The 19,092-nt window shown below is 36.9% G+C and overlaps 1 protein-coding gene across 1 annotated transcript; it reads left to right on the top strand.

The window, feature by feature from the left end:
* Positions 1-1,456: 1,456 nt before the first annotated feature.
* Positions 1,457-10,698, top strand: san (Probable N-acetyltransferase san). Its single transcript, XM_071684601.1, has 4 exons — positions 1,457-1,572; positions 5,195-5,331; positions 7,126-7,312; positions 9,548-10,698. Exons 1-4 carry the CDS (start codon positions 1,565-1,567, stop codon positions 9,687-9,689), a joined length of 474 nt encoding a protein of 157 aa, XP_071540702.1. The 5' UTR covers positions 1,457-1,564; the 3' UTR covers positions 9,690-10,698.
* Positions 10,699-19,092: the final 8,394 nt, after the last annotated feature.

The following is a 19,092-nucleotide window of genomic DNA, read 5'->3' as shown; positions in this document are numbered from 1 at the left end:
ATTTATTTATTTATTTATTTATTCCTTACAAATTAGAACATTGTACTACTGTGTCCCTATCCCATTTTTAACATTTTTGTAAGCAGACAGTGCTAATGACATATGTAGCATAGCAATCATCTATTACAGAAAATGCTTTATAGTCTTAAAAATATTGTTACTCCTTCCATACACGTTTTGGTTAATGCATATCATGGTGATGGGCTTTTGATTCATCGGCTTTACATTCTGTTTGTCTCAGATTCATCTGTTAGTTGTTTCTTGATAATCAATTTGAACGAATTTATAAGGTTCAAAAGTCCCCCTTTGATGCAAATTCATGCAATACTACAACTTGTCTTGCACACTGAAAGATATGTGAAATCCACAAAAGTTTGGGATAAATTCCTTCACTAAATGTACACTCTAGAAACAAGCATGTTACATTTTGATTATGTGTTTAGAGTAAGTTATGATGACATAGTATGAGCAATAAGTACAGCATTGGAGACACTTTAGTTTGCAGGATAGATACCTTTTTTTTTTATACAATATTTCTCTGCTCTAGAGCTATTGGACTAAATTACAATGGGAAAACTTCCATCCAGTCCAGTGACAGTCAAGAGATTTGTCCTTAAACTTACCTTGGATTATTTTGAGGCTCGAATCACGTTCCATCTTCCCTTCACTGTTATTGATCAATAAACTACATCTTTAATACACCATACAGCTGGTTATGATAATTTCATGGCCTGCATATCTTCACAATAAATCTATCTTTACTAAGCTAGGTTCAAACTGGATACTGAAGTGGGAGGCAGGTGTAGGTTATTCCATTTCTACTTGGTGGTTAGTGGTTGGTAAAAAGTGGTTTAGGTGAGGGATTTAGTGCTGTTGGATAAAAAGGAGTATTGAACATGTTGAAGTGGGGTTGTGCTGGGAGAATCTTTGTTGGAGAAGGTCTTTGGTGTTTGTGGTTGCTGCATATCTTTAGATTGTTCCGTGTCCACTATTTTGTGGCTGAGTGGCGACGAGAATGGATGAAAGCAGCAACTATGAATATATACATGTGTATATATGTATATATATATATGTATATATATATATATATATATATATATATATATATATATATATATATATATATATATATATATATGCGTGTATGGCGTTTATATATATATATATATATATATATATATATATATATATATATATATATATATATATATATATATATATATATATATACATATATATATATGATTCAGTTATTTCATTTGGCGGTCAGAGATAACTACAGTTGCTATATAATAGGAAAACCGTTTTTTTGTATATATTTGTTGCGTGAGCAAAACATAATGATGAATTCTTTAATTACGAGGAATCTTATATTCTTTATTGATATCTTGGTACTTTTTATTGAATTCAAAAGCGTTGCTAAGGACGCCAGATTTACTGCCTGCCATTGGGCGTCGCTAGGGGATGTGACGGCAGGAATCAGCCTACCCAACATGGCTGCGCCCTGTGTTTTGTTCTGAATTGGTTTTCTCCCGACAGAAAACTCCCATTGCCACTAATAAGGATGAGGAAGTAAAGTCTTAATCTGATTGGTGTGGTCATATATGTGTGGTGGTTATTTAGATTATGTTAAATGTAAAATTTGGTCGTTAGTTGCTCAGACGGAAGCTTATTGGTGAGGATTTGTACACTTGACAGTGTGGGTGTTCAATGCAGACATTGAAAACTTTACCGAAGTGAAGACTTGTCAGTTTTGTAATATATTATTGAGATTCAGTCGGTTTCTAAAAAATATTTTAAGTATTTACTTGAAATGATCTTAAAAATGTGAATTACCGGAATTGGAATAATTTATCTTGCTGTTCAAAAGTATTTTACATTTTATTATTCAAGATGAATGCATGTAATTTTTGAAATACATGGTATGAGTCTAAATTAAACCGCCAGGAATGATTAAAACTATGTTGTGTGGAAGTATTGTTATGTACGAGTGATGGAGGTTGTATGCTAATGATGCTATCTAGTATGTCTCACAGATATGGAGGACAAAATTGGGAGGGAAAGGGAATTTTAGTTCACAATTCGGTAAAGTAATCCTAGTTTAGGTGATTATTGATAAGTGTGATAAGGTATCTGTGTAAGGTAAATGTCTAATGTAGCTGTATATCAAAGCTTGATGTTGGAAATGGCAACTGAAGTCATAGATACTTTGCATATATTGTTGTGATTATAGAAATACCAATGAAGGAATGATCTTTTTTATCTTTCGTATTATACGTAGTTAACTTAGGGGATAGTGGTATATCAGAGAAACTGGAGGGTTAATGTAGAAGTAGGTATTTTGTTTAAAGAATCTATGGAACTTGTGAAAAATTCACTTACCTTCACAAGCTGTCAAGGAGTTTCTTAATATTTGATATTTGATACATCAGTTTTAATTCTGCATAGAATCTAGCTTTGGGAAATGGATGCTTATGTCTTAGGTGGTTACGGAAACACCTGCGGAGCTTGATGTGGACCATTATATTTTACTGAATGATAAATAAGGTGTGTCTAGGAAAGTGTATGGTTGATTAATGTAGAAATAAGAAGACATTTGTTGAAAATCAATAGAACTTCACCTAAGGTCTGTAGCAGTTAAGATTTATCTTCATTTCCAGTATTCTAGTCAAAATATACCTGTAATGATAAGGGATCACTAATATGATGTCATGTAAACAAATAGAGGACAGAGCGCAGATGAATAAAATGTTATATTTCTGTTTTCATTTCAGCTGTTAGGTGAGGTTGTTATAAGTTCTGTTAATATTCTACAAATTCATACATTCTTTTACATTAACTAACTGTATTTCCTTCAAGTATAAATAACTCTAGATGTCTCAACTTAAAACACTTAAATTTAATGCTACAAACTATGCTTTGCGTGTATTTCTGTAATTACGTTGAACTTTATAGAGCACCTGATGCTTAGATAGCTGTCTCCGAAAGCTATTTTCAATACAGAGCTAAAATAGACATTTCCTAATTTTCTCCCTTCTGAAAATGCACCACCAACTTGATAGTGTCAACAAACATACGATGCAGTGAGCGGCAATGTGATTCCCAGCATGAAACAAACATGATATTAGGATATTTCTACCTTTAATTTGGCCCCTAAGTTAGGTTTTTATAGGTTCTCTTATTATTTGGAGATATCTTGCCAGATCTTGTGTTAATTAACCACATTTTTCCTAATACACAGAATCCTTTGTACCTTATTTATTATATTTCATTAGAATAATATGGTTCTCCAAATTATGCTTGACAATCCTTGCTGTATTCTCTTAAGACACTTGCATTGGAGGACATAAGCAGTCAACATTCAAAGCCAATAATGATGCTGTGTTGCTCTATACAATTACCTTATGGTATGTAGTGTCATATCAAATCTAAGTTCAAGATATCACTGATTTTTGTTTTGCAATGATAGTTTATTGTACAGAGAATACAGTAAGTATGGCAAAGCATTGTGTGGAACTTGTAATTTTTTACTGATGATTATGAAGTTCATGGGCACCACCTGAATCACTTAATAATGTTATCAAATGTAGCATTATTTTTTTCATCTCATATAGTAAAAATAGAAGGTAAATTACCATTGAAGCCATATACTGAAATTGCTGTAGCTATAAGTATTTTTGGATTTTTTCTGCAGTGGTTTTGTAATGTTTAAAGAATAGAATGAAAACTATGAAGCATGATTTGAAATATTATAATTTATTTGTTAGTGATATTAGATAAGCCAATATTAGGCAGGGTTATGAAGTATGAGTAAAAGTCCAGGATAATTGTTTAGATTGAATCCACATTGCTATTACATTTGAATATTGACTGACTGTATTCTGCAGTGCTGGAGTTTGAATGGTTACCGAGCATGATTTGCAGTAATATATTTTATTGAACAGTATTTCATAAGGCAATGATTATTATGCACATAATATCAAATGTGGTTTTGATGTAAATTTAGTTTACTTGTGAAATATCTATACAACCTATAAAATCTTCACAAAACCTCAGTTGCAGACGATGTTGTAGAAGTATACCGTTAATGACATTAGATTTGTCTGCTTTAGAAAATTATATGGCTGCTTGCTATATCATATGTTTGTTGCCATAGACCCCATCTTGGCAGTGGTCACCATGAGGGTGACTGATATATTTCAATGAGCCTGGAAGTGGGTAGGGAGCTGTGGTTTCAGTGCATTACACATAACAGCTAGAGACTGAGTGTGAATGAATGTGGCCTTTTTTGTCTTTTCCTGGTGCTGCCTCACTGATGCAGTGGGGTAGTGATGGTGTTTCCTGTGGGGCGAGGTGGCGCCGGGAATGGATGAAGGCAAGCAAGTATGAACATGTACATGTGTATGTATGTATATGTTTGTGTAGGTATATGTAGGTGTATGTGTGTGTATATATATATGAGTGGATGGGTCTTTCTTCATCTGTTTCCTGGTGCTACCTCGTTGTGCAGGAAATGGTGATCAGGTATAATAATGATATATGATAAAAATACTTTAAATTAAGATGATTTTGACTGCAAGGAGGTTAGGTGAGGTATTTATAGGTTCTTTTGAGTTTTTGCAATTATATCCCTCATTTTTTTTACCATTACTCTATTTGAAATTGTCCCGTAAATTATAAAGCTCCAAATCATGCAATGCAGCTGTTACTGTAATTTCTAAGTGCTACAACACTTGTTCTGCAGAACAGAATCACTCGGTATTCAAAGGTAATAGTAGTGCAGAGGTAAATTAGACGGATGCAAAGTCCAGTTTAGTCCTGCATTGATACTAGCTTTGGATATTGAGTAGTTTGGTAATGCAGTGCCTATGAAGTGTTTAGAGTGTTTAGCATGATTTGAGCATTACAATCTAATGAATGATATGTAAGAATGATATGTAAGAAAAGGTGAAGTTGATTGACGTACAGTAAAGTAATGTACGCAGTAATGTTTTCCAGTTATGTTATAGCTTCCACATCTGTCCTTACTTTTCTGTTTGAATTTATTACATGAAAGAATGGATAGTTTGCATAGCAGTAGATTGAATTTGAAAATAGGAAATTAATCATCATCAAGCTTGATGTACACATTTCTAGTATTTATATTATGTTATATTCAGAACAGGAAGGAAGAAATTATTTTGTCATTTTTCAGGGGACGAATTGAGTTGGGGGATGTGACACCCCACAATATAAAGCAGCTGAAGTTGCTCAATCAGGTGGTCTTCCCAGTCAGTTATAATGACAAGTTCTACAAAGATGTGTTAGAGGCTGGGGAGCTAGCAAAATTGGGTTAGTAGTAATGCTTCTTGTTTACTACCCCACATCTACTCACATATTCCATGTTGTTAAAGAAGACAGGGATGAGAATGAGGGGCTGGAAACTCCCCTTTTTTTACTTCAGTTTATAAAAGATGGAACAAAAGGAGTCAAGCAAGTATTCATATGTGTGAGGAATGGAACCTGGATGTTTTAGCTCTTCAGTTAAACATAGCTCAAATAATAATGAAGAATGATTTTGGGAATGTCTTAAGGGTAAAGTTAGGAGTTGGTGTGAAGGCAAAAGCTAAGGAAGAGGAAGCATTACTGTTGAAACTGGACCTATGGGAATGTTTGAAAGAGTGCAAGGAATTGAGTTGCAGAATGATGAAGATGAAATGAAAGTGGATTGTGAGAGAGTGATTATTAGTGTTTATGCACAGATTGGATATTAGTGATAGGTTTAGAAAAGAAGGCAAATAAGAATTGGGTGAGTGATTATCAGTAAACTTTAGGGAGAATAAGATGATATTTTGGAAGCAGGTTGATATTGTGAGAGAAACAAGAGAAGTGGAAACATTGCAGAAGGGGCAAATGGTGAAGTAGTATCAGGTGATAATGTGGTGAGGGGGAGATGGAATGAGTATTTTAAGGATTGTTGATATTTTGATGGTAGGGTGGCAGATGCAGTGTGTTTATGTCAGGGAGGTATGAAAAGTGGTTTGTTGAAGGGAAAAGTGATGGAAACATTGTGTGAACTGAGATATGGGAAGGAGGCTAGAGTGGATGTTATTCCAGTTAGATTTAAGAAGGGGGTGTCTGTGTTTTTGATTGATTAGTTAGAATTTTCAGTGTATGTATGGGTCATGGCATGGTGCTTGAAGAACAGTGGAATGAATGTATAGTGCTATTGTATAAATTCGAGGACAAAGCTGAGTGTTCAAACTACAGAGGCATAAGTTTGTTAGGTGTACTTGGAAGGTTGTGTGTGAGGGTGAAGGCATGTACAGAGCATCAGACGGGAGGAAAAATGTGGTTTCAGGAATGGAAGAGGAAGTGTTGATCAGGTGTTTGCTTTAAAAAATGTGTGTGAGAAATACTAAGAGGAACAGAAGTATTAGTATGTTGTATTTATGGATTTGGAAAAAAGCACGTGAGATGGTTGATAGATTCCTTGTGAAGGTCTAACAAATATATGTTTTGCATTATTAAAGGTAAAAATTTTTTCAAGTTGATACTATGTGATGCAGCCAGCATAAGAGATTAGTATGTAGACATTTTGGATTTAATATATGCTGTCCTACTGACAACATTGATTTTTGCACTCTGTAAAGTAGAGATTTGAAAGTTATTTTCATTTAGTGGTTGGATGCAGCAACATCCACATCATTGTTGACAAGGTTATATAGGGGTAGTGGGCAATTTTATGGTTAGTTTTGAAGTACACAGTATGAGTCATAAACAAATGCTATCTGGACAAGGAGCAGTCCCTCATTTTGCTCTGTATATATTCAGAAAGGTCTCTTAGAATTACATACTTATTCTCTGGTATATCTCTCTCTCCATTTTCATCTACTCTTTTTCTATTTCCATGGAGTGTGTTAATTAGGTGCATGCAGCCTCCAAAACCAGTGACATCCTCAACGCATGCCCAGTATGTTTAGACGAAAAATGACCCTTCTCATTCATGAAGATTTTCTTTATTTTATCATGTTCATTACTAAGTTGATTTTTCATGTGAAAGTAATATTTCCATTCACTCCTACTTATTTAAACTGTTTCTAAATATTACTGCTTAAGAGACTTTATGAACTGTCTTGTTTTTAGCGTACTACAACGACATGGTTGTGGGTGGCGTTTGTTGTCGTGTGGATGTCTTGGATGGACAGCGACGACTTTACATCATGACCTTAGGTTGCCTTGCTCCCTATCGGCGCTTAGGTATTGGTACCAAGATGCTTGAGCATGTCCTTAACTTTGTTGAGAAGGAAGGAAATTTCCACTCCATTTTCTTGTAAGTCATTATAATTTCTGTTTGTATTAGAACAATGATTAGCACGAGTTTTTGCTGTTTTTGTAATTGAGATGAATTCTGTTTACCTTGTGAACCTACTCACTCTTTAGGCATACACTATATCCATGTTATCCTTCTTAAAGAATTAGTGTATGTATTTTCTGGGTATTTTTTAAATTCATTGTGTGCCATATAGGAAAAACATGAAGAAATATGTTTCTAATCACTGCTTTTTTGTGTCCCTTCATGAAAATTTAAAACACAATGATTATGATTTCATCACATTAATTGTACTCAGGATTCCAAAAAAATCTAAAGCTATTATTCACCATTCATGATACTGTTGAAGTACATAACATACATTCCTGGCCCAGGACCCTACATGATCCATACATATACTGAAAAATCCTCATTGGTTTGCCAGAAACAGTCAAGCTCCCCCTTTTCTTATGAAATTCAACAGCAGTGCATCCACTCTAGCTGCCTTGCCACATTTCCAAATATGCAAGACTTTCACCACCTCTTCTCTCTTCACTAGAACACTTGCTATTACTCTTCCACTTCAGATATCTTCCTGACCCAAACACTTTACATTTGTCACCCTATCATCAAACATTCAGGAATCGTTCAGAGTATGCACTTCATCTCCTCTTCCTCTCAACACTTCCTCTTACTGTTTCCTCATTTGCCTCATTCACAATTGTTCTCATTCTTTATTTTTACTCAAACTATTAACCTCCTTCCAAAACATCTTATTCTCCCTGAAGTTTGCTGATACTCAATCACATCAAGTCAAACTTGCCTTTTTTTTCAGCCCCTGAATCTTGCTCTTTACCTCTAGCCAATTTCTCATGTACATCTAGTCACTCGCACTCTTTTCTCTTTCACTAGCAACTTTGCTTCATCTTCCTACCGCTCACTACCCACTCATTCTCACCTGCCCACCTTCCACAAGCCACACACATCTCTCTCACATGCTGTCACTGATTCCCCAAATACCTCCCATTCATCACCCACTCCCCTAGCTTTAATTGCCCTCACCTTCTGCCATTCTTCACTCAGTCTCTCCTAGTATTTGTTCTCACAAGTTCCTTTTCCAAGATTACTTTCACCACCCTCTTCTCACCCATATCATCTGTTATCCAAAAACCTCTACAACTCTCTTTCTTGCCTCTACTGGGTAATGCCTAGATGTCCCAGCAGCTGCCTTACTGGTCACATTTATATCCAAGAGTCTCTCTTTTGCGTGGCTGTCACGTAATGATCAGATATCCCAGCAGCTGCTCTTCTGATCACATTCATATCCATAAGTCTTTCTGTTGCATGGCTATCAGCTAGTAAGTAATCCAATAGTACGTGCTGACGATCTTTCCAGCTCGCATATACTTATGGTCCTTTGTTAAACCAGATATTCCCAGTCACCAGTCTTTCCCCTAATTATACTCTCAATTGCTACATTACTCACTTTTGAGTTTAGATTACCCATCATGAATATATGATCTCTTGCATCAAAGTTGATGACACTTTCACTCACCTGCTCCCAGAACACTCACCTCTCTTCATTATTCTTTTCATGGCCAGGTGCATAAGCACTAATAATCATCCATTTCTCATAATCCATTTTCATTTTTACTCATCAGTCTTGAGCTCACTTCCTTACACACTTTCACACATTCCCTCAACTACTCCTACTTTATGCAAACTGTAAGACCTCAAACCATTCATCTCTTTTGCCCTTGAGCTTTGTTTCACCCAGAGCTAGAACATCTGAGTTCCTTTCTTTAAACATACTTCCTATCTCTACATTCTTCTCATCTTGATTATGTTCACACACATTCACACACCTCAGCCTGAGCCTTCTAGGAAAAAGAGCTCTCCTTGTTTGGCTCCTTCTTCTGTTCCCTTTTTATGAAATATGAATATTTAAGGGGAGTGTTTCCAGCCATCCTTTCCCACCTTCCTTAGTTGCCTTCTCTGACATGCAGGGAATTAACACATGGGTGGAATTCTTTCTTCACAGTCCCCAGAGAAAGGGGAGAATATGATACTTCCTATTATTTATATTGATATTGGGTGTAAAAGAAATGAGTTGTAAAGAATTGAATCATGGCTCACTTTTTCATTTTTAGGGGCTTTTGTATGCATATGTATAGAGTGCTTTTTACTTTTTTATGGTTGTATGGTTCACCATGTTATTCAGATATTTGTGTCACATGATTATTTTTTTCTATACAGACATGTACAAGTTAACAATGATGGTGCATTAGATTTCTACAAGAAGTTTGGTTTCGAAGTAGTAGAAACAAAACAGCATTACTACAAGAGAATTGAACCTGCTGATGCTCATGTTCTCCAGAAAACCCTTGTCAAATCCTGAGCATCAGTCACACATAAACAGCACTGGGACCTGACAACTACTGGCAAGTGGATGAATAGCAGTTTGTAGTGACTGGAAAGTTTTAATCATATGAAAGTAAACTATAGAGAAAGATTGATGTGTCAATGTCTGTCTGAGAGTTCTGGACCAGTGAAAAGATGGCCATGTCTTTGACAAAAAAAACCACATAGTGACTCAGTGATTCTGCAAAAGAATCCAGTTTCGCTGAGGTGCAAGTTATGAATATATGTGTGTGACTTTGTGTTTATATGTGTCTGTGTATGTGTATGTACTTTCATACAAACACATACATAAGTGCATACACCAGCATATACACACATGTATATGTGTGCAGTGCACACTAATACATATTGTGTACTTATTTACACCTATGCATGTATATATACCCCAGAGATGTGAACAGAGTTTTGGTTCACAATAATGCTGTGCTTGATACTCAGTTATCTTGGTATTATGAATTAACAGTTTTAATATAATATAGCATGCAGGGTGAACTGTCCTTCCTGTATTCATACAAATCAGTTTTATTTTGACAGAACAATGAGGGCTTTCAGAGGTGAGTTAGATTAGTATTATGTCTGTAGATTACAAAAAAAGTTGTGTAGTACTTTTCTTAATTACTTCAGATTATGAGTGAGTTGTCTGCCTTTTATTATGAAATATCGTATTCAGAAAGTGAGACATATACTGTGCTAACGGTGAGAATGGTTTTTGATTTTCTCCAGAACTACGAACCCTGTAGTTGTCAAACACCGGATATAATCTACTAGTCTGTGGCATTGGTTATAAGATTTAGTTATTTTTTAATGTGATCTGTTTTATTCATTGGCATTTGATTGCTTCTTTATTGTAATGTGACCCCCTTAGTTTGGATCTCTTTTTATGTCACCCTTACTACAGAAGTGTAAAAAAATGGTTTGTCTTATATTGCTAACTTGTTGTTTTTATAATATTGAAATATATGAAAATCATAACAACCATAATACAAGTTCTTTGATTTACATCTATGATAAAAACAGGCTTTTAGATATAAGTTTGAGTAACACTCTTAAGATAGCAAATTTTTCATAAAGTTAGGACTTTAACTTTGAGTATCCTCTAACCCCCTCAAGCACATGCTGAATGTCTGCAATAACCAGTTATCCATATAGACATAGTTCGCATTTACAGCCGCTACATTTTCTTTTCAGTACCTCATTCCTGGGCAGGTCATGTGGACTGGGAACTCATTGGTGGAAGAGTTATGGGGAAAGTCCATCACATTCTCTGATATTTTTTAGTTGACATAAAGCTGAACGAGATTTACCTCAGCTTGGGTGTGTTTATTGTTTTAGAAATCATTGTCTGTCAGCATAGAATAAGCTAATCTGGTGTTCATGGATGCATCTTTTGTTTTGCACCTTCTGATTTACTTACACTTTTGAGTTTGCACCATCTTTATATCATTCCTTCATTTCATTTCTTAAATTTTTGACTATAGATATAATTGCTGGTACTCCTTGTTGTGTGTGGATATGGCAAAAGTGATATTTGCATATGTTTTAGGACTGCTTATGTCAACAGCTCTTTATGTATGTAAAGAGCTTGCTCTTGTGTAGGTGATGTAGTGAAAAATGTGGCCATCACTTGTAAAGAACTGAGTGCTGAGCATACTGTGGTGAGATTGTGCTACAATTATTCTTTTTCATTATCCAGGTACTGATTGCTTGTGGTTGCTAGGTAGAGAGTTTTGTTTTTTGTGTTTGTAGCTTTGTTATATTTGGTTTTGACACCTCACTGATGCGGTAAATGGCAAATGTATTAAAGAATAATGTATATATATTTTTTCATACACATTTGCCATTTCCTGTGTTAGTGAGGAAAAAATCCTCACTTGGCTACCTTCTCCATTCCTTCTTTTGGAAAAGTAAAAACTGGAGGAAAAGATATCCAGCCCCCCAACTCCCACCCCTTTTAGTTGCCTTCTACAACATTCAGGTAGTATATGGGAATTATGAAAAAGAAGATATTTGTATTCTTTCAAGCCTCCTTTCTTTGTGTGTTCCTGGCACTGTCTCGATAATATGGGAAATAGTGAATAAGTTGTTAGGTTTAGCAGTGTAATGGGACTGGCTAATTGGGGTGTGAGTTTGAATGGAAAAGATTTGGAGGAAGTGGAATGTCTTAGATACGTGTGAGTGGACATGGCTGCGAATGAAACCTTGGAAGGGGAAGTAAATCATAAGCTGCATGAGGGGGATGAAGAAAGGTGTGGAAAGAGAGGATGTTATCTCAAAGGACAAAAATGGGTATGTTTGAACCAAGGATCTTTGGTTTGAACATATGGTAGTCCCAACAATCTGTGGATACAAGACTTGGGCTATAGATGAGAATGTATGGAGAATGGTGGATGTATTGAAATTGAAGTTTGAGGAAAGTGTGTGACATGAGGTGGTTTGATTTAAATTAGTAATAAGAGGGTAAGAGAGGTGTGGTAATGAGAGTATGGTTGGGAGAGGATGTGCTAAAGTGGTTTGGTCATATGAAGAGAATGAGTGAGGAGAGGTTGACAAATATATTTGTCAAAAGTGGAGGGAACAAGAAGAGGGGAGACTAACTTTGAGATGGAAGGTTGGAGTGAAAGCGATTTTGAGTTTTCAGGGCCCTGAACATGAGGGGAATGTATTTTCAAGGTATCATTTTTTTTTATGAACTGCTTTGTAGTGTCACTGGTGATGGGGAATGGTATGGTTTGGTTTCTTTCTTATGCAGGAAATAGCAAACAAGATATGGTAGTTCACCCATTTGCTGTGCTGAATGCTGATATTTGTTTTTTCTAAAAGCAATGCAAATTTATTCATTCATATTTTATAGTAGCTGGTGTAAAGGTTGAAAAGGGAAAAGTTGGATGGTAGAGTATGATATATACAGTGCTCTGTAGAACTGTGCATGAAAAGAACAGGGTGATGAATGTTGCAGTTCTTTTGTACTGTCATGTGTAATGTTTCTCTTAGGTTGAACTATCTTAAGCATTTCATTCCTTAAGTGGTAAGTAATTAATGGTATTTGTTTGGTGCAAACTGGAGTTAAGTAAAGCTACCTCCTCTTCCAGCCATGACAGTCAGTGTTGTTATTCCTCTCTTTCCTTGAGATGTGAACCCAGGGAATATCGACTTTACTTTGAAGAGTAGAGAGGGGTGAGAGATGGGTATGCTGGTTATTGACACATTGCAACACAATATTTTATTAAGCAAATACAGAAATAAGAAGGACTAAGCAAAAATGCTGAGATGTTCTTTGCAAACTGAAATATTAGTTGCAGCTTGTGCTAAAGGTAGTAGGTAAAGGATGCATTTGGATAGTTGATTAACCATTTTCTCTATAATTACACAGGAAACAGTCAGATGTCTTTAGGTGTAATGAATATGAAAAAGAAATATTTTGCAGCACATCAACTGTTCTGTACAATGTTTACAACCTTTAACAAAAGTATGGTGTTTGCCATAGGTTGGTGGTGTGCATAATGAGATGTGAAGTCAGGAGGAGGGGTGGGTTCAGCACCACACAGGTGCACCAGTATGAGGTGAGTAAGCAATAGTTATACTGTAGATACTACATTGTGGTGGTGGTTTAGTTTGGATAAGATAATAACAAGTTATTGCATCCTTTCCACTGTTCCGTGTGGAAATATAACTTGTTATTCTTATTAGCTTTCAGCAGTACCTAGGGCATGAAAATGTTTGCTGCTGCACGTTAAGAAACGTGATTCATACAAGTCAGTTTGATGATTTTTATGATGTGCGGAGTTTGAAAAGTTTACAAATTAGTATTGATAAGCTGCTAAAATGGGCATGAATAACAAAACATCAGCTGACCAGATAATAGATGGTATGTCATTTTCCTCATATATATATATATTTTTTTTTTTTTTTGCTTTGTCGCTGTCTCCCGCGTTTGCGAGGTAGCCCAAGGAAACAGACGAAAGAAATGGCCCAACCCACCCCCATACACATGTATATACATACGTCCACACACGCAAATATACATACCTACACAGCTTTCCATGGTTTACCCCAGATGCTTCACATGCCTTGATTCAATCCACTGACAGCACGTCAACCCCGGTATACCACATCGCTCCAATTCACTCTATTCCTTGCCCTCCTTTCACCCTCCTGCATGTTCAGGCCCCGATCACACAAAATCCTTTTCACTCCATATATATATATATATATATATATATATATATATATATATTGTTAGTAGGTTGAGTATGATGACGTTAGGTATACTTGGTAAGATATTTCAGAGCTTGCCTCCAAGATGATGTAATATAGAGAATTCCTGATCCTGTTGATTGAAGCCAAGCTCAGTATCTGTGTGAATCACGTATGACGATTCCAAGCTAATATATGACTGATCCCGCATTGACCTCCACCTCCACAGAACCTCACTCCCACCACACTCATGCCACATTCCATGAAAATTCATAATGTTGGCCTCATTTTCCTTACACCATATATTTTGCTGTACTTTTATGTTATTACATTCCCATCATGGGTTCAACATTATAGGAAACCAATGACGTTTGCATAATGAATATAACATACATGAGAAGTGCATGAATGCTTTTGTAAAGAATGCAGTTACTTGGACTGCATCTTGAATGTATATGTATATATAGCAATGGATGGAGCCATGGAAGTGGAAGTGAGTCACAGGGTGGGGGAGGGGGCGGAGGTTCTGGGAATGTTGAAGAATGTTATCCTGGAGAGCAAAAATGGGTATATTCGAAGGAATAGTGGTTCCAACAACGTTACATGGTTGCGAGTCATAGACTATAGATAGGGTTGTGCGGAGGAGGGTGGATGTGTTGGAAATTGAATGTTTGAGGACAATATCTGGTGTGAGGTGGTTTGACCAAGTAAGTAATGAATGGGTAAGAGGGATGTGTGGTAATAAAAAGAGTGTGGTTGAGAGAGCAGAAGATGGTGTGTTGAAATGGTTTGGTCACATGGAGAGAATGAGTGAGGAAAGATTGACAAAGAGGATATATGGGTCAAAGGTGGAGGGAAGAAGAAGCGGGACACCAAATTGAAGGTGGAAGGATGGAGTGAAAAAGATTTTGTGATTGGAGCCTGAATATACAGGAGGTTGAAAGGTGTGCAAGGAATAGAGTGAATTGGAACGATGTGGTATATTAGGGTCAACTTGCTGTCAGTGGATTGAACTCGGGCATGTGAAGCATCTTGGGTAAGCCATGGAAAGGTCTGTGGGGCCTGGATGTGGAAAGGGAGCTGTGGTTTCAGTGCATTACACATGACAGCTAGAGACTGAGTGTGAACGAATGTGGCCTTTGTTGTCTTTTCTTAGTGCTTGGGAGGGTTGTGCCATTTCATGTGTGGCGGGATGGTGACGGGAATGGATGAAGGCAGCAAGTATGAATATGTACATGTGTACATATGTATATATCTGTGTATGTATACATTGAAATGTATAGGTATGTATATGTGCGTGTTTTCGTTTATGTATATGCATGTGTAAGTGGGTGGGTTGGGACATTTTATCGTCTGTTTCCTTGCGCTACCTCGCAAACGCGGGAGACAGCGACAAAGTATAATAAAAAATAATAATATATATATATATATATATATATATATATATATATATATATATATATATATATATATATATATATATATATTATCCTTGGGGATAGGGGATTAAGAATACTTCCCACGTATTTACTGCGTGTCGTAGAAGGCGACTAAAAGGGGAGGGAGCGGGGGGCTGGAAATCTCCCCTCTCGTTTTTTTTTTTTTTTTTTATAATTTTCCAAAAGAAGGAACAGAGGGGGCCAGGTGAGGATATTCCAAAAAAGGCCCAGTCCTCTGTTCCTAACGCTACCTCGCTAACGCGGGAAATGGCGAAGTTTAAAAATATATATATATATATATATATATATATATATATATATATATATATATATATATATATGTGTGTGTGTGTGTGTGTGTGTGTGTGTGTGTGATTACCTGTTCAGTACAGGGAGGAAGTTCCAAACCAAACTTTTTTGTATCACAATCCTTTGAATATATTTCAACCGCTCATATTGTGAACCTCCCCCCTCTTTTTTTTTTTTTTAGCATTTTTAGTATATCCATGATTATCTTGCTACTGAAGTGTTTCTTCGCATGTTGTTCAACCATATCTGTCTTCCAGCGTGTTATGCGAGAATGTATGTAATTATATGGATGGGAATGGGAATAGAGATTACTTCGTATCCATTTTACGTTTTGCCGGGTAAAAATGATAAAAAGGAAAACAAAACTTGGTGACATCTATTTTACAAAGATTCAACTGGCGAGGTAATCTTAGTAGAAACGCGACGAAGGTTCTTTTGCCATAAAAATTAGTTTTCCAACTTGTATATTTTAAGAAAATGAAATTATTAAAGAAATTGTTTGAATAAGCGATTTCTTAATTTATTTTGTGCTTGATATTTTTAGCACGTCATATCTCAAGATCGTGGCATATGCTGCCACAAATTTGGAAATTGCATTTGCGAGGAACATATTCTCATGTATCTGATAATTGAACGATCGAAATTTGGAGCAGATGTCTCGTGTGTTGCTGTGAATAATACATGCTTTTAGCCATGGGGAAAGTTTTGTTTGGTAATGACTAACAGATAGGCGACACGTCCCGCGGCTTTGTTGAAATGTAAGCGAAGTAGTACAAAGTACCATTCTCTTTTGTACTACCGTTCTACCATTTCCTTAGTTGGAGGAAAGTTAACGATCTAACATATTTCATGTTAGGTAGACGTGTTCGTGATGTCCTCCTTTCCGGTTAGTAGTAATTTTCTTTTGTGTTCCTGGTCTTGTGTTTATGTCATGTCATAACTAGTTACGCTTATGTGATGTCATAACTAGTTACGCTTATGTGATGTCATAACTAGTTACGTTTATGTGAAGCATCGTCGTCTCTTGCCACTATTCTTGTAGTGTTACACGAAGGTCTATACACCCCTTGTAAACTACAGCCCTTGGCACAATCATGTGTCTGTGGAGTAAACTAAATTGAACGAGTTGGTGCTTTTAGTTTCGTCCCAAAATGACTAGAGCTGACAGATTCGCTGTAAATATTTTCTTCATTCAGTAATCAGATTATTTGAGCGTCTTGGTCTTTCCAATTTTGAACTGAATATGAGGATTATTTTTTCTCACCAGAAAATGTAGGATGAAATTAAGATTAAACGTTTTAATAGATTGTTGATGCGGAAAGAACCATTTCACCAGCCGAGCTGTGAACACAACCTTGAGCGCCGGAGACCCTGGTTTGTCGGAGATGCTTAGAGTCCACTTGTTAAAGGTTAGGATCCTTACCGTATTACCTACTCCCACTTGCCTACACAATTAGCTTCCAAAATTACGCATGCTGAATCTACCGGGGGTATGAATTAAGGATGTGCAATTCATCGCAAATGAAAAGTATCCGTGCACCGAAAAAAAAGTACGTGCTCCACGGAAGTCGCGGGGAAAAAAAAAAGAATATGGTAATGGAGATAACTATAAACATCCAAGACCTCAATACCAGCACTAATGTGGAACACACTTGGTAACCACGGAGGCTCGAACCCATAACCAAGGCTCATGTTAAAACTTACACCATACATGTTTACGTTCTATACCCTCTGTTTCTCGACAGTTCCTTACCCTTCCCCCCAACCCTCCTCTCCCCTTGACACCCAATTAAAAGAGACGTGATTTCTCTAGTCTGGCAGACTCATGTCCGTGTGCACTTGTGGGGAGTGCGAGGTTGGAGATGACCGATATTCCAAGCACTTTGTAGTGTGTCACAATTACTTGCCATTGCTTATCTTTGTGCTTGATGATGGTAATGTACTTCTTCTTTATGACATGCATAGATTAATGTGTTCATGGTCGTTCGTGCAGAATGCGGTAAGGGATTTTTTTTTTACTTTGTCTTAGGCTCTGTTATGGATAAAAGTCCTTTTCGAGGACAGGCCGTAGATATGAAAGAGGGTTTAGAAGAAAAAAGTAATACAAAGTGAAGAGATAATCCGAGGATTATTTGATAAGTAGAAAATCTTTTTAAAAGGATCGGGTCGAGGGAGTTTGAGAAGCACGATAAGTTAAAGATTCAGGTTAGTTGATGATGTTACCATGAATCACAGGAAACCGTAGACACTTGCGCTTAAGTACTTCATGAAATCATTTTCTGAAGATATCTATATTCATAATGTTCCGGATATCTGAAGTGATTACCTATATCCTCTTGTCCAAGTAACCAAATGTTGAGTATTTTGAGTTTCGTAAGACATTTTTCCTTTGAAATAATTCCATTCTCTATCATGAACAGTTATAATTATAGATCAATGAAGAATTCATAAATGATTTACTGTTGATACGACAGTGCACGTACACCAACGTCGTGGTTATGCTAAATATAGTGAAATTCAAAAGCGCGCCAAGAGCAGAGGACTTACTCCTCGCTCTCTGCCGCAACGTATAATTAGCTGAGTTTTACGTGAGGTCGCATTTCCAGTTGAAAGACGATTTTGTCAATTATATTTGGATCGAGGTAATTGGTTTTGTGTGAGTGTGGGTGTAATTACATATTTGTGCAGTATGGGAAAGGAGTTACATTCGTATTGTGTGGGGAATTCTGTATATTTGTGGGTGTATGGCGGGAGCTCATCATTCTTTTGATATCAAAGAACTGGTCGATGTTTGTATCACCGTAGCCCCTGACAAATTCAGATATGGCAGCCATGTATTCCCTTATCTTACTTTCCTCCAGTGTAGTAAGCTTTTAAGGAGTTCTCTCTCCAGGCAGTTGGGTTTTGTCTTGGCACCGGTAACGTTGCGTTACGTACGGGGATATGTAGTAAAGGCATAAAGGCATTCAGATCTGGTGCTTGCGGCCAGCCCTGCTTCCCGGCATCGCCCGGGATCCTCTTGGCTGGAGTCTGAACTCTTACCCGTTACACTGGCTGGCTGCTCTGCTTATATATCACCTCACTTCGCTTTCACTTGGTGCCTCACCTGTAGAAACGTACACTAGTACATATGTTTAGTGATAAGTTATAGACAGTATCATGCATCGCGATTTTCATAAGATGAAGTGGAGTTGGGAAACGTAATGTGAGGTTGAAGAACCTGTGCTCATATGGACTGAACCACTGACCTTTGGAGCATTACGATACGACCCTTGGATCTGATGGTCATACTGTCACTATATCCAAGGGTCCTACAGCCCATGCTCAGTGGTCATAACCGTCGTGCTTTTAAGTTATGGGTTGGAGAGGGGCGTCCCAGCCTGGTCTCATCCACAGTCACCACCAAGGGACGGTAGGTTCTTTCCCCTCACCACTTCA

This window comes from Panulirus ornatus, chromosome 38, assembly GCF_036320965.1.
Source record: "Panulirus ornatus isolate Po-2019 chromosome 38, ASM3632096v1, whole genome shotgun sequence".
Taxonomy (NCBI): domain Eukaryota; kingdom Metazoa; phylum Arthropoda; class Malacostraca; order Decapoda; family Palinuridae; genus Panulirus; species Panulirus ornatus.
The sequence above is the reverse complement of the archived record's forward strand: the minus strand, read 5'-3'. Positions and strand labels throughout refer to the sequence as shown.

What these genes read in the sequence shown, in the direction of transcription:
- san (XM_071684601.1), top strand. An exon ending in TGGGGAGCTAGCAAAATTGG is followed by an intron (nt 5,332 to 7,125) that starts GTTAGTAGTAAT and finishes TCTTGTTTTTAG; the next exon opens with CGTACTACAACGACATGGTT. An exon ending in AATTTCCACTCCATTTTCTT is followed by an intron (nt 7,313 to 9,547) that starts GTAAGTCATTAT and finishes TTTTCTATACAG; the next exon opens with ACATGTACAAGTTAACAATG.